The sequence below is a fragment of the Lygodium microphyllum genome, chromosome 24, assembly GCF_053477565.2.
Source record: "Lygodium microphyllum isolate KBCC chromosome 24, Lygodium_microphyllum_v1.1.10, whole genome shotgun sequence".
Lineage (NCBI taxonomy): Eukaryota > Viridiplantae > Streptophyta > Polypodiopsida > Schizaeales > Lygodiaceae > Lygodium > Lygodium microphyllum.
The window spans coordinates 119,595,679-119,611,047 of NC_141158.1; the positions used below are offsets into that span (position 1 = coordinate 119,595,679).

General features: G+C 41.6%; 1 protein-coding gene across 3 annotated transcripts; it reads right to left on the bottom strand.

The window, feature by feature from the left end:
* Positions 1 to 2,014: 2,014 nt before the first annotated feature.
* On the bottom strand, positions 2,015 to 7,462 carry LOC148015578 (zinc finger CCCH domain-containing protein 65-like). Of its 3 annotated transcripts, XM_087665907.1 has the most exons (8): positions 6,549 to 7,462; positions 5,853 to 6,420; positions 5,520 to 5,609; positions 4,105 to 4,158; positions 3,799 to 3,930; positions 3,593 to 3,643; positions 3,365 to 3,505; positions 2,015 to 3,279 (listed from the first exon to the last, which is right to left on the bottom strand). In XM_087665907.1, the coding sequence occupies exons 2-8, from the start codon at positions 5,919 to 5,921 to the stop codon at positions 2,761 to 2,763; spliced, it is 1,056 nt and encodes a 351-aa protein (XP_087522033.1). In that variant the 5' UTR covers positions 5,922 to 6,420; positions 6,549 to 7,462; the 3' UTR covers positions 2,015 to 2,760. The 3 variants fall into 3 exon arrangements, with proteins under 3 accessions (XP_087522033.1, XP_087522034.1, XP_087522032.1); XM_087665908.1 differs by having other exon boundaries at positions 2,015 to 2,821; positions 5,853 to 7,462; XM_087665906.1 differs by having other exon boundaries at positions 5,853 to 7,462.
* Positions 7,463 to 15,369: the final 7,907 nt, after the last annotated feature.

Here is a 15,369-nt window from a genome sequence, read left to right on the forward strand (position 1 = left end):
AATGAAACATAAGTTTTCTACCTTTCAATCCAGCTCCATTATCATCCAATTGCTCATCTACTAAATAACTACATTTATTCAATTATATTCTCCCTTACCATCATCACTCCAAAAACTTCCATGTTTTTAAGCGTGCTTAGATACCTCATGACAAAAATAAAATGCTTTTGTCTCTTCAATTTCAATATAACCCCACCAAAGCAAACCCAATATCAATTGGCATCTAGGCCTTGTTTTCTCTTCAAATTCCGACAAGGAGGAGGCATGAATATCACCCAACAAAATCAACAAGAGCATATTAGCATTTTTCTTATGTGTAGATAAGAAAGCTTGCAAACCAAATAATGAATTGAGATTGATCAAGGAACCTCCTTCTAAGTGAACCTACCAAAGCAAAGGACCAACCAAGTGTTTAAGTAGAAAAGAGCCCCAACTTACATGAACACAACATATAAACATAGGTTTCCAAACAAGTAATACACATATCAAGACTTGAATTCACGACCTCATGGTTGTGTCAATCATTACACTATCACTTTTAGGATGGCACCCAAGAGTTTATATAATTAGCATGATGTGATGTTGCACAAACAAATTGCCATTCTTTTTTTGGTAAAGAATAAACAAGTGCACACAAGTGTGCATAGGAGCATTGCCCTTTTGGTTTTTTTTTTGTTGGTAACATGTGATTGTAAATGCATGTCACAATGTTTTTTGTTATATGCTATGAGAGCTGGTATGTCATGGGGTACTTACCCCCTTGAGTTACATGGAATTACATGGACCTTATATTCAATGATGATAGTCATGACCACCACAAAATAATTGAAGAATATTGCAAGCCATGTGGAGGATGAGAGGGTAGATGCAGGGGCTAGCTAGAGGGCATTGCCTTGGTGTGCAAGCCCTTGTGTTGCAAGGGGGTTCTTTTAGTCGTCGTTACCTAGTGCTTCAACAAATTGTTCCAAGAGTACTCTAGTGCCCTGGGGTCCAGGTGAGTTGTGGGTCCTACTTCTTCAGGTCCAATGTGTACATGGCATTTAGTGTTGGTTCAACATTTCGATAAAGCAAGTCCACTCCAAGCACTTGGGGTGCACTTGCCATTAAGACTTCAAGATTCAAGAAATATTTTTGTTGAACCATTCATATATCCTTCTCGTTTCACATAAATGAAGAATTTTCACAAATTCAACCAATTCTTTCACGTTTTTGCAAAAACGATAGCAAGAATATGTTTTTGGAAGGGCACTTTGCCTTCTCGCAAAAATTTGAGAAGGCTTTTGTGAAACTTGAGCCAGATTTAGGATGAAGCAAGCCCATCATTTCCTAAGTATTTGCCACTTGGCATCACACAAATATTTTCAATATTTGGAGGATAAATAGCGAATTTTCCTTAAGTTTGTTGGCCGCTACTTGTGTGGTACTCATATTAGAATCTATCATCCTAAGTTAGAAAAGTTAGTCACTTAAATCTATCATGTGTTGTTGTCAAGTTCCAAAAGTCACAATTATGTAATTCATCTGCTTAAATTATTAAAGAGTTGTGCCTTGACTTTGAAACCTGAGTTCTCATGAGCCACTATGGATCATATTATGGCTACAACTAACTTGGACATGCTATTGATGCATACTAACTTTGAAACCTTGGGGAAGACCACATGTGTTGACGCCTGTCCACACCACCTTCACTGAACCCTCTGAGAAGCAAAGGCACAGATGTTGATGACAAAGAACATGGTTCTTGATTGATTTTACGCCTATAAATATGTGATGCTCACGTTGTTTGATAGATCTTTCGAAGAACTCTTTGTCCCTACAGACATAAGCAAAGCAAAAGCCATCGAGACATTTAACATGCGTGACTATAAGCCTCTGAGAGTCCCAGGCTGACGAGTGTCCACCATAAACAACTAGAGAAATCAATTCAATTCAAAATCCACTCCTCCATCACCCAAAAACTCCAAATGAAATCACAAAAAAACTGCAAAGAAAACCATGATTTAGAAATCTCATACTTTACAGTGGATTCGTACATCATGCCATCACAACCATTTCAACCCTTTAGAATCTGACTCAACAAATCATCTAAATGTTGCCGTTTGTTGGGGTTTGGCATGTCAGATTTTTCACTGGACCAATTTGAGAATGGTCTTGATGCTGCAAAAGGAGGCTGTAATGGTGCTGCTGCTGGCACTACATTCCTTGACAAGTTATCCTTCCACTGATCAGAATTATCCATGCCAGGGCTTGGCCTTGATGGCAAGTGTGCACTGTTCAAAGAAGCCTTGTTGGTCGAAGTAGTAAGATCTGTTACTGATGTGCCAAATTCCCCTAGCAGCACATCCTTCCAGAGATCAGAGGGGTTTCCCAGAGCAGCTTTTGGCCTTGACATCAACTGTACAGTGTTCAAAGGAGGCTCGCGAGCAGTCTTAGCATCTTTTGTTGTTGATCTGTCAGAATCCTCCGACATGGCATCCTTGAAGAGATCAGAAACGTTCTTTGATACAAAATTATGTCTCGCCATGAACTGTACAGCATTCAAAGAAGCCTCACTCGCTCCAAGTTTGGGGTCCAGGGTTTTAGGCATATCAGTTGAGAATCCATTTGTCCTCGGGTTGTCTGAACTAACAAATGTAATGACATCTTTATTTTTGGTTTGTGAATCCCATGCCCTGGACAACCCAGGGGACCCTGGGCAAAAGGGATATCCAACTAGTGGCATGCTATTTTCTCCAGGTTTCGCCCTGTCCAACCATGGCATCATATTGTCCCGCATGGTACTTGTGCTTTGTGTACAGACGCATCAGAAAGAGATCCAAGCCTTTGGTATCCAGTCAGTCTGTCATCCTCTTTACTAACCCATGGGGTTGTAACGTGCAGCAGCTTATCTTTGTTGAATAAATGCCCTGAGCTGTCTACCGGCCTAGCATGCATAAAGAAATCTTTGCCTGTGGAAGGCTCACAGCTGAATGAGGAGCCTGTTCTTGTTGTCACTATTGTGCTATCAGATGCCAAATACACTTCATCCATGTTTGAAACTGGTATTCCCCTGGAAGATTCTTGGGCTCTACCAGTATTATAGAACTGGGAATTCATGTCACTCAAAGTGCCTTGTGAATTGACTGAAGGCATAAGTTTCTGTGACTCTTGATGTCCCATGGACATTGTTGGACTTTTGCCAACTGAAGAAACCTTTTGTGCTGGCCCACCCTCTTCGTGATCCCGCTCTTCCTGTTCAACTTTTTTAAGCAACTCTTGCCTCTTTTCCTCACTTATCGGCTGCCACATCAATATCATATTTAGTCTGGAAACGTAACGATCGATCAAAGCAAAGTATTAAGAGCTTCAGGGGAAAACAATTTACCTCATGTGAAAAACGACAGGAGTCTGCATCCAAGCAGTATCCTCTTGTATGGAAGAATTTGCGAGGAAATAGACTGAGATCATGAGAGAATGGGCAATCGTCTCCTTTAAGACAGCACCGACTAATGAAGTACTTGCATTTCTGAATCACAATTAAAAGCAAAGTCAACAGCTCACGTTATTTTCAAAAAGTATAAAGATTGATGTATCAAATAAGAATAGTAATTACCTCACTCTTTGTTTTTGGAACAACATCATGGGAAAATAAGCAATCTTTGCCCTGTCAAAAAGGAAGAATCAGAAAGGCACAGTACAAAAACATAGGAAGTTAGCTAAAGGTTAACCAAAAACAAATGAATACTTTTGAAAGCTCACAATCAAACTTTCATTCCTCTGAGAAACTCTTCAATAAGAAACTCAGAGTATTCTCAATACCTTTGTGCATCTTCCCTTGATATAAAACTCGCAATGCTTAGTCACATTTTTAATTTCCTTTGGAGGCTGGAATCTAAGTTTTATAGTGCCACTTGCCAGCTCCTTCAAAATTTTCTTCCTATGTTTTGCCCTCTACAATCACACCATCAGTCAAAGGTCAAGATCTGTTAGAAAACTTGGAAGGATGCCTAAGAGTACATTCACATTCACATTGCCCAAGATCCATGTTCTGGCATTCACACTGACGGTATATAAGCATAATCAAATATCAAAGACGAATCACTGCTAACTCAACAAGTGGCTCACCTGTTTTTTCTTCTTCCTTGCAGCTGTCAATATGCGCTTAGGTTTTGCAACTGCCTGCAGTTCCATCCACCAAAATAGTGTAAGGCAAAAATCACAAATCCAATGTCATTCCTGAAGCACACATTTTAACACACACGTAGATATATATGGCTGTGTCTCGTTCTCACATTAGCTATACTTAAAAAAATGTGCCGGTATGTCACTGTATGCAGGTCAATCGGCAGTTCTTCAGCAGGACACACCATCCAAGTACACCACACCTAGAGATACATGCTAGTGACATATGCACCTGCTCTCTGCAAACTAGGTTTCTATCCAGATCTGAGTAAGAGGTCCTTGCCAGACTACTATTCACCTGTGTGGACTGTTCCTATTCAAGGCAGCCTGTTCATGACCTGAATAGACAGATTCTGGCCTCTTTCTTGCTTTCCTATACCGGTTCCCTGCCTACTGAACATCTAAGCAGCCATCTCCAAGAAGGTGACAACAGAAACTGGCACGGCCCAAAGAAGATAAGGAAATACCGTTGCTCATCATGACAAATATACAGACATCCTGCAAACCTGCATAGCTCCTATCACCTGCAAATTTGCCTTCACGCAAGTGTAGACCTGACCCCAACCAGGCCGCCATGCATGCTCAACCAGCCATGTCATCAGGTGCACTAAAAATTAGCACTGCATCTACTCTCGGGTGATGATAATCATAGCACTGCACCCCTAAAACCTCATGTTGCTACTCTCAACACAAAGTAGGATATTCTATGTCAAAAACCTCATGTTGCTACTCTCAACACAAAGTAGGATATTCTATGTCAAAAGTCAAAGAATGATTCATCAGCTAACCATGCCCAATGTTATCCACAAGATGCTCCAATCCCAATCATGTGCAAGGTACATTTGCTGCAAGCTTCCATCCAAGATCCAGCTCAGTCTATTGATGGCTCTCATGTAGGCCTTGACAAGCATCCACGTCTCTACCAATATTGTAACACTAATAGTCTAATGTAACAGCCACCTTTGCATTGCTGATGCACCAATAGCCATGCTATCAAATCAGCTTCTACACTCGTGCCCATCACCTTAGACTTTGGCTGACACACACTGCCTGGCTTAACCAGCCCCATTGAGCCCTAGCACAGCTGTTTTAGGCTTCAGGACTTGTAGACATAACATTCTTGTTTTGAAGCTTGCTGTTTGCTCCTCATGCTGTAACGAACCTGCAGCTCTACGTGTTTACAATTGGCATGCTGCTTGCTCAGCTTTGATATTTCAAGACCTGATTTACAGGATGCCATTTTGTTTCGGCTAAGTGGCAAGTGGCACACAATACTTAATTTTAATCATCTCGTTGGAAAGTCCCTTGAAATCCATCCAGTTAAACATAAACAAACACAAACTTTTCTGATGCAATACCTCAATGGTCGAAACTCGACCATCACCAGCATCTGTTGTCCATGAAGCCCCTTCCCCTTCAACGGCCACTGACAGGTTATTTTCTCCTTGCTGTCCAAACAGATAAGTTATGACCAGCAAACGTTAGATGTTGATGACTATCACAAACACATGCTTAGAATCACATCCCAGTCTACCCAAACAAAAACATAACTTCCACTATTGTACAATAATAGAGATTGCAATAATATTTATAAGGCTTTCTGTTTACCGCAAACAGATAAAAACACAGTGCATGGAGGGTACCTCTGATGCCAAGCTTTTAATGTTCACAATCCCTTTAATAGCTGTTACCTTATTTGATACTTCGCCAGTTTTCGGGTCCTTTATATCAACATGCTCCACATTTGAACGTGTGGCCATACTCTTCACTTCATTCTGTATATTTAAGTGACCTCCACCCTTCTTAGAAACATCTGCAGCACAACTACTGCCTCCGTTTGGGCAGCCCAAATACTTGACCAGCTTCACCGTTAATACTAAACATATTCACCTGTCCTCCAACTTGGGGAGGAGTACTTTGAGTTACTTGAGATATTTGCTGTCTGCACTCATCCAACGACAATGTTTCCTGCACAACAGACTTGTCATTATCATTTGAATCTGAAACATCATTAGCTGTCCACTCTTCAGACAGCTCTCCATCCTCAAGGTCTTCTTCCTGCTTATGGCTCCCATGGCTCGTAAAAGGACCTTCTGCATCCTTAAATTTGCTGCCATGTTGACCTCCCCCGCTTCTTGCAATATTTCCTCCTCTTTGCTCTGGCTCACAATGTCCATCACCTGCTGATAATGGCTGTTCGTGCCATTAGCCACAGTACATGTATTGTGGCTAGGGACTGTGACAGATGCTGCATTTCCCCTGCACATGAGATGTGTATCAGTCAACTATGTAGCAGTTGTGTCAAAAGCAGCAAGCCGCTCTAACAGTACACAGTGAGTAGAGTCGTCAGGCTGGCTGCTCATGGAAAGGCACGGTTGGGACATCACCAAGTTTGCATGAGGACACTCTGATGCAGTTTCCACAGGATGCTCGCTCCCTCCATGAACTACAGGCGAGGTAGGGGTTTTAGGAGGGACTCCTGATGCACCAGTCACATCCAGTGTCAATAATGCATCCACAGAGGCCTGATTTTCGCATAACAAGTGTGCTTGGGGATGTGAGATAGGGGACCATCGCTGAATGGATGGATCGGTAGGGCATGGACTCGGTGTAGGTGAAGGCATCATGGACCGGATTTCATTCTGACCAGAGGAATTTTCAGGTGAGAAACTGTTCACAAGGTTACACCTGTACGACAATGCATATTTTATGAAGACAATAAAGATGCACCATCAGTATCTGCAAGGTGAGAAGAAGGATGCACTTCAGATGAGGACAAGCTTCCAGCATTCAATTTGGCACTTCCATCACGTGCCAGTGGAGTGGCGAAGACCGGCAGCACAGACAGGGAGACGACCCTGTGTGGAAAGCGACCCCGGATGGCACGATCGGAGCTCAAGAAAGTTATGGGAGGAGGCGGCGGCCATGGAGGTTGGACCTCGCCCCATTCAGTGAGGTGCTCTAGCAGGAAGTCTGCGAAGCTCAAGACGCGATCCCGCAGGTGGTGCAGGGGTTTGAAAGGGACCGAGCGGGGGGGAGCGATGGATGCCGTGTTGCCGCCACTCGAAGAGCAGGCTGGTAAACTGTCTTCCATGCTGTGATGATGTTGAACCAACTGTGTTCCTGTATGGGCTTGACAGCAACAACACCATGAGGAGACCTCATCAACGGAATACACAAACCATTAGTCACTGCAGAATCCTCTCTCTCTCTCGTCGTACAGAGAGACAAGTGACCAACCTAACACATTCCAGATCACTTCGTCTCATATCAATCGATACTCATCATCACCCCGATGAGTTCTGATACGCCGCACACATGACCAACTTTGGGCATGTTATGGCCACCTGTGATGATGTCATCTCCTACGTGGCTCGGATATTCTTGGGCATCTCCGTCCACCATGTCCAGGTCGGATTACCATGAGGAGAGCCCATGTTATACCACGCAAGTAGAAGTTAGACCATACTCCATCGCCACGTGTCGAATCCCCATGCGTTGCTATGAAAAGTTGTTTCACAGATTCCCATGCGTTGCTATGAAAAGCTGTTTCACAGATTCCTCCGCTTCTCTTTCCACCGCTCCATCTCCGCCGAGAGGAGTGAGGCCGCTGCACGCTTCCCTTCCATCTTCAATCTTAAGAGGCTCCTCATTTGCAAGCATCGCCCTTGATTGCTTGTCCACGATCGTGATCAACAGGTACCATCTCTCTCCCTCTCTCTCTGACGTGCACACAATCATTGGGTGCAATCTCTCTCTCTCTCTCTCTCTCTCTCTCTCTCTCTCTCTCTCTCTCTCATATGAGGTGCATGACATGCACCCAATCGTTGGGTGCAATCTCTCTGTCTCTCACTCTCATGCAGGACTTTTGCACGATCATTAGGATATTGTGTTTGTTGTGTGTGTCATTGTTTGAATCAAAATGTATGCTCTGTGTGTGTGTGTGTGTGTGTGTGTGTGTGTGTCTCTCCCTCTTTGATAATAGTCATTATTCATAGAATTAAGCACGATTGTTGTTATTAGATGACGTGCATGACATGCACCCAATCGTTGGGTGCGATTTCTCTGTCTCTCCCTCTTGTGCAGGACTTTGTACGATCATCAGGATATTGCATTTGATGTGCGTGTCACCATCTGAATCAAAAGGTATGCCTTCTCTCTCTCTCTCTCTCTCTCTCTCTCTCTCTCTCTCTCTCTGTGACCTCTCTCTGATAATAGCCATTATTCATAGAATTAAGCACAATCATTGTTATCAGATAACGTGCATGACACGTACCCAATCGTTGGGTGCGATCTCTCTGTCTCTTCCTCTCGTGCAGGACTTTGCACGATCATCATGACTCTTGCGTTTGATGTGCGTGTCATCGTCTCAATCAAAAGGTATGCTCTCTCTCTCTCTCTCTCTCTCTCTCTAAGATAATAGTCATTATTCACAGAATTAAGCTATGCATTGATGAGAAGCAAAAGCACGATCATTGTTATCAATCAACTTTCGACCATTGTTATTAGATGAATCAGTTTTCGACAGTTCTTATTAATGGAAACAATAGTTTCACAGCTTTCCACCATTGTTTTCAAATGAATCAGCAATTGACATGTGTGACTGATTTTGATAGGTTCAAGATTTTCGGATGAATCAACATAGAAAATGCGTATGCATGCAACATTATTTCAGGTCTGAGAAATACGTATATGCATACATCATGACATCTTTAGAGCTCTTCAATTGATTGAGGTAAATTTTGAGCACTGATGTTTCATTTAGGTAGTTAATTACTACTTACTTGAAATCTTGCAAATCATGTACCCAAAGATTAGAAAAATAAAAAAGAGAAGATACGGATATATGGTGTGGCATATAAATGTCAAATATATGAATAAGGTCTTCTTGGTAGAGACTTGATTCTAGATATAAAACAATTCTGTTTTGTTTTTTAATTAAATTTATACCGTGATTTTCTAGGCTTTAACATAAAGGATGTAAGTATGCTATCTCATATGGATGTCAAGTGTACAAATAAGCTCTTCTTGGTAGACAATTGATTTTGGATCTAACATTATTTAATTTAGCTTTCAATTAATTTTACAGCTGATTTTTGACAAACTTTTTGAGAGTATCCACTTCTTATTGATGTTTTTTAATGTGAGAGTGCCCTTTGTGAAAATTGCAAAGAGCAACTACTATGTCATGGATATTGGTTAAGGATTTTTGTTTAGTTTTTGAAATGTTATTATTGATTGATGTGATAGTTTCTTCATTTATGGAAATTAAAATGTTGTTCTCAAATCTCATTTCCTCATAAGGTAATGAGTGATACTTATTTAAACTAGATCCCCTCCTTTTTCCTTACTTTGGTTTGCTACTTGATGATAACAAAAATGGTTCGTTGAAGGCATTTCAATCCTTGATGAGAAAATTTAGAATGGAGGGGATATATCACATTGTCTTTGCTGGTTCCATCAACATTGTATTAATAGTGATTGAGTTTTATATAGTAATTTATTTTAATCTTAACTAACTTGGGTTTAGATATCCTTGCAAGAGCTGGATAGCCAAAGTTTTGTTACGCCTTCTATTTTAGAATTATAATGGCTAGCATTTTGAGTATGATCTGAAACTTGATGCTTTTTGGTAGACTTTAACTAATGATAAAGGTTTAACTAATATATAGGTACTTGAATTATATTTTCTTAGAAAACACATCAAGTATTTCTATATTTTCACATCAATTAACACAATCATAAGTACTTGTAGGATTGCTCGAAAATGGAAGGACAAAACCCTTTCTTTCGTCCTCGTGCCTTTGCTCCGTTTTGCCCCCCACTTCCTATGATGTCTAGGCCTCTCCCTGCTACAAGCATGTCAAATGGTATGACAAGCAATGGGACCCAATTGTCTGGCTCATGCTTTGGCAATGATATTGTGGAGAGCACCCAGGCATCCTCTAGTGGAGTGTTGCCATTTGGCTTGACCTTCCAAACCTTGATGCATGAGGCACTATTAGTGCAACCTCCTTCTTCCCCTTCTTTGGTGCATCCCATGGGTGGTGCAAGCCCCTCCATCACCCAAAGAGCACTCTCACCCTTGCCACCAAGCCCCATGCAACCCATGGCGTCACAAGCTCCCACTACTAGGGCTATGGAAGCGACCCCTCCCGCTCCCATAACAGGTGGTGTAGTGTAAGTGGCAACATCTGAGGCACCTTGAAAAAGCATAGAAATTTGGACACCAGACAAGTGGTTTTCCCTTAACAGGGGTAACTTCAAGGCTAAACACTGGGTAGACCTTGCACAAGACCTCAATTCCAGGTGCATCTCCATATCTTCTTCTTGTATTGTTGTTTTGCTTTAATCATAATGGACCCCACTAAAGTATGTGTGATGTTTGCATGGCAGGTGCGACACAGACTTCTTAGATAGTCAATGCAAATGCAAGTGGGAAAACCTAAAGAAAACATTTATGAAAGAAAGAAAAAAGAGACGCAATCAAGAGTGAAGCCCTTTAGGTGGGAGTTCTTCAATAGGATGGAAGAACTTCTTGGAGGCATGCCGAAGGTGAGAGGTTTGAATGATGGCTTCTCGGGCCAAGACTACATCCCTCCTGAAGTGGTTTCTCTTGCTGTGGATGAGAAAAATGCACAAGGAGATGAAGATGCTACTGTGCCTCCCCCTCTAGTTGAGGGTACTAATGATGACCAAGACACACCAATGGCAGACGGCGACAACAATGAGCCAATTCCGGGCCTAGTTGTCACACACACGGTAAGGGGCCAAAAGACAAAGAAGCGAAAGATGGTACTAGCATTGAACGGTTTGGGAATGTCCATGGAGCATTCTGTTGGTGCTTTGGCATTGGCTTTGGAGTGAGTTGAGTTTCGACCCATTGAATTGGAGAAGAAAAGGTTGGAGATGTAGCTTAGGATGGCAGAACTCTTGGCTCCTCATCACGCATCCACATCAAGTGATCAACATGAGTAGATAGAGGACACACCTTAGGGTGGAAATAAGCACACATGTTGTGCAACTTGTTTGTGTTTCCCAGACTTAGTCTCTGTCACTTCATTGTGCCTTGATGAGTTGAAATATGGTATTTGTAGATGTTGAATTGATTAAATGTTTGTTGGTCATACATGATTACTAGTATCATTGTTCATTACCTCAAGTGTTTGTTGTATCGATCATGAATGAATGTAGAGATGGTTATAGCAAACCCACTTATGGAATTACGACAATCAAGTTACACCAAGAGAAAAAAAAAGAAGAAATGGTTACACTTCTACAATTCCATTGAAAAAGAATGCAACATCAACAACTGCCTCAAAATGTAGGTTGGAACAACAAAAACGATGATGTTAAAATTGTTGTTTTGTAAGGCATGCCAAGAGTCAAGATATTTGCATGCGCTAGGTCCACTCTTGGTGCATAGCTTGCCGCAAGGCTTGACCCTGAGCATGCTCAGATCTTGTAACATTGCACACAAAACCGCCATCATTCAAATGAGGATTGAAGTCATCCTCTAGATGCTCATCTCACATGTCATTCATAAGAAGATTGTGAAGAACGCAACAAGCAACAATGTACTTGGGGACATGATTCAGGTCCACATTGATGTCTCTAAGGATGCGCCACCGATTTTTAAGCATTCCAAATACATTTTCAATTCTCACTTGTCCCTTTGACAAGTGGCAGTTGAACTGTTTCCAATCTCCAGTGGCGGTTGGAGGGTGCCCCTCCCTAAAGGGATTGATGAGGTGTGCACATGCCCCATACCCAAAATCAACCAAGAGGTAAGGGCGCACACGAACTCCATGAAGTAGCATGGTTGGCTCTTGCAAGACTTCATTGTTTTGAAACGCTTGTAAATAGCCGATGCTTTCCAATGTGCAACATCGTTGGTACCACCAGAAGCCAAAACGCAAACATCCCATATGCACTTCTGCGCATCGCAAATGGCCTGCAAAAGAATAGAATGGAAATGATATCTGCACCGATATTGTGCCGGTATGTCCTCTATGTTAGGCTTCCTGGCAAGTTTGATGTGCAAGCCATCAATAGCACCACCAACATTGGGTAGCAATGTGAGCGCCTAGAAGTTTGCAATGATTCTCTACAATTGTGCCTTAGATGGAACGGCGATTATGCTTGCCCGAAGCTTTGTGGCAAGAATATCGACCATAATGTGACAATATTTGTGCACTGTGGACTCACCCATGCCAAAGGTATTAGCGATATGATGTGTGGAGTCATTGTGCGCAAGTCGAAGAAGTGCACAACTGAGAGCACGCTTTGGCTCAATTGGTGCGCGAACATAATCTCCTTCCCCTTGTCTTGGCCAGTGAGGTTTGTAGGAGTTGTGGAAGCATTTGGAAGGAGGCATAATAAAATCTAAACCACTTGCAAAAGAGTAGGTCGCATGCATCCAATTCATGGATCCAAACAGATTGTTGAACCTCAAGCCAAAATGTGTGTTGTCTTGGGAAGACCCACCTGTTTTGAAAATATGTTGCTGATTGATGCACAGATCCTGTAACTGATGGGAACAACACAAACAAGCACCAGTATATGCAATGCAAGAATGTGAAAGGTGCAGACGTGTCCTCGGCTTCAAATGTGTTTAGGAATGCGAGCATTCGGTACATGTCGAGGGAGTGATCCATGTGTAGGATTGCCTAGGACGGTGTGCTTAACTGCAAGAGGAATGCAAATGGAGAGGGAATTGAGGTAGGCCTCTGAATGAAAAATGACTTGAGGCAAAGTAAGAGTATAACTAGGGGATTTGGAGGGGGCTAGAATGGCAGGTGTTGCTGTAGTCGAGCAGAGTAGCGCTGGTCTATTGTGGAGGAAAGCTTGCATGTGGAAGAGGTGACACGCAGTTGTGCAATGCCACGGTATTGATTGCAAACTAGGTTTTTGTAGTCGTTTCCTACTTTTCCTACTCTGCGATACCATTAATTGTGGAGTCTAACCAACAGTCATGTGCGCACGTGCTCTAATCTGGTGAAACTGCGCTTTTAACGGAGCAACTGTAATTGACCAACTGTGGTTGGTCATGTGCACGTGATATGATGCAACAACCAAGCAGTAAAATTATATTTATTTTATAAAGGTAGTTATTAATATTAGATTTCAAGAAATAAAATTATATATATACCAACCAATGGGGTCCTAGCTCAACGCAATTGGTGTGTGGGTTGAGTTTTGTGGGTGTGTGGGTTCAAATCCTAAGTAGACCATCATTAGTATTTATTGAAAGATAAGTTCACATTACCAAAAGAAAAAAAGTACCTCAACTCACAAGTGAGAAATCTCTAGCTCATCTACCCAATATAGCACCTGCTAGGTGCTTTCTTAACTATACAAATTTGCCAACAAGGTTGTGGCATAGTGAGTTATACAAGTGTGTGAGTTCAAACCGTGCACCTCGCATCTCTCGAGGCATAATAAAAATATCTATTTGTGTTTAGAAAGACTATACTCTACAAAGTTGGCAATGGAAGCTCTATATCTAATAGACCTACCAAAAAGTATATCATTTCTAGTAGCAACCCAAATTCTACAAATGCTCTGAATACATCCCAATTTCTTCTAGATTCATCATTGTGATCACCCTTATCACCTAATAGGGCCAATTTCCACATGACCACATAATGTAGGCTAGCTAACTTTGTGACCTTAATAATATGGAGGGACCTGGGGATGTCACTTCTTTTGCAACTCCATAATGCATGCTCTAAGTTTTTATTTTCTCTTTGACAAAATTGATAAATCGATGGCTGATTTTTAAACTCACAAATATAATGCTTAGCTCTAGACATTCCTCCATATTTGAAGCCCCTTCCTTGAAATTGAGTAAGAGAGTTTAGGCTCTTTGTTTGGGGTATTTTAGGACTTAAGAGTTACAATTTTGGGAAGACAAAGGTTAGGATTTTGGAGAGTTAAGGTTCTAGGCCAAGGGGCTTAAGGTTCTTGTGGGGAGAAGATAGGTTTTTTGGAGTAGTGAAGGGTTATAATTTTTCAAGGTTAGACTTAGAACAACTTTACATGACCAACTATTTTTAGCATCATTATTTGTGAGCATTGTTGACAATGCTCAAAGTTGAAAACGGGCAAATGATTTTGCATTATCCATGCTTATTCCTTCAAAAAATGGTACAATTATCTATTTTATATCTTTTTTAGACCATGAAAGTGGTCGATAGTATTTTTGCGAGCATTCAAATTTGCAGGATCAAGCGCTACGATCACTAGTGGGCCAAATATAGAAGTTTAGACCAAATTTAGATAAATGAAAAACTTTAAGAACAAACTCCAACTAATCCTAACATAGTCTTTATCTAGATCCATTCTTTCAAGCAAAAAATCCTTCCTTCATCAATAACCACATCAACACCCAGAAACTATATTCTATCATTTGAAATCTTCCTACTATGTAGTATAACTTGTATTGCCTTTGATAAGTCAAGTGAGGACAAACTTAATACACAAAGCTATCATCTTAACTATTACCTTATGAGAAGCATTCAAAATGGTGAGAAGCCACCATTGGTTTATCTTTAGCCTATTATTCCTTTTAGAGACAAGCTTCATCACCCCTTAAATTAGGAAGGTGGGCATCACACCACCATTTTCACAAAAATGGTTACATCAGTTATGCACATTTTCCACTTATTTAAAGAATATTTAGCATTGACAATCATATTACTCCATGCTTTCTTTACAATAATAGCAAACTCATGATGCACAAGGAAGGAGGTGTTCATCTTAAAGGGGGGGAGGCCTTGCAATGATTCTTAGAGGGCAATGCACCATCTATGCCACTGGAGCCACCCTCAGTACCCCAAAGCAGCACTGGACACATGGATCACACTACGGAGCTACCCTTAGACACACCACTGTCAAGTCCGTTGCCACTAGAACCATCATTGTCTAGCCCAATTCCACTGCAACCATCGACATGCCTTAGACCTTCCTACAAGCGATGTTCATTCCTAATGGTCGCCAAGGATCTTGCTGAGAATATAGGAGATGACTTGGTGGCTTGCATCAAGCTCTTGGACAACACTTTCACCACGTTCACTAGGAGCTATGAAAGACTTGACCTCAACTTGCTTGATGAACCCCTTGCCGCTAATGTTCGTTCTTTATCCTACACTTGGGAAGAATACGAGTTCATAACCGTAAAATTCCCCAAGGTCGCAAAGGAGTTGA

Bases quoted from the DNA above. Each gene is read 5' to 3' on its own strand.
- LOC148015578 (XM_087665907.1), bottom strand. From the start codon at position 5,921: ATGGCCACACGTTCAAATGTGGAGCATGTTGATATAAAGGACCCGAAA. The intron at 4,159-5,519 runs GTATTGCATCAG...ATGGAACTGCAG, and splicing joins GTCGAGTTTCGACCATTGAG to GCAGTTGCAAAACCTAAGCG. The intron at 3,280-3,364 runs GTAAATTGTTTT...TTGATGTGGCAG, and splicing joins CCTGTCGTTTTTCACATGAG to CCGATAAGTGAGGAAAAGAG.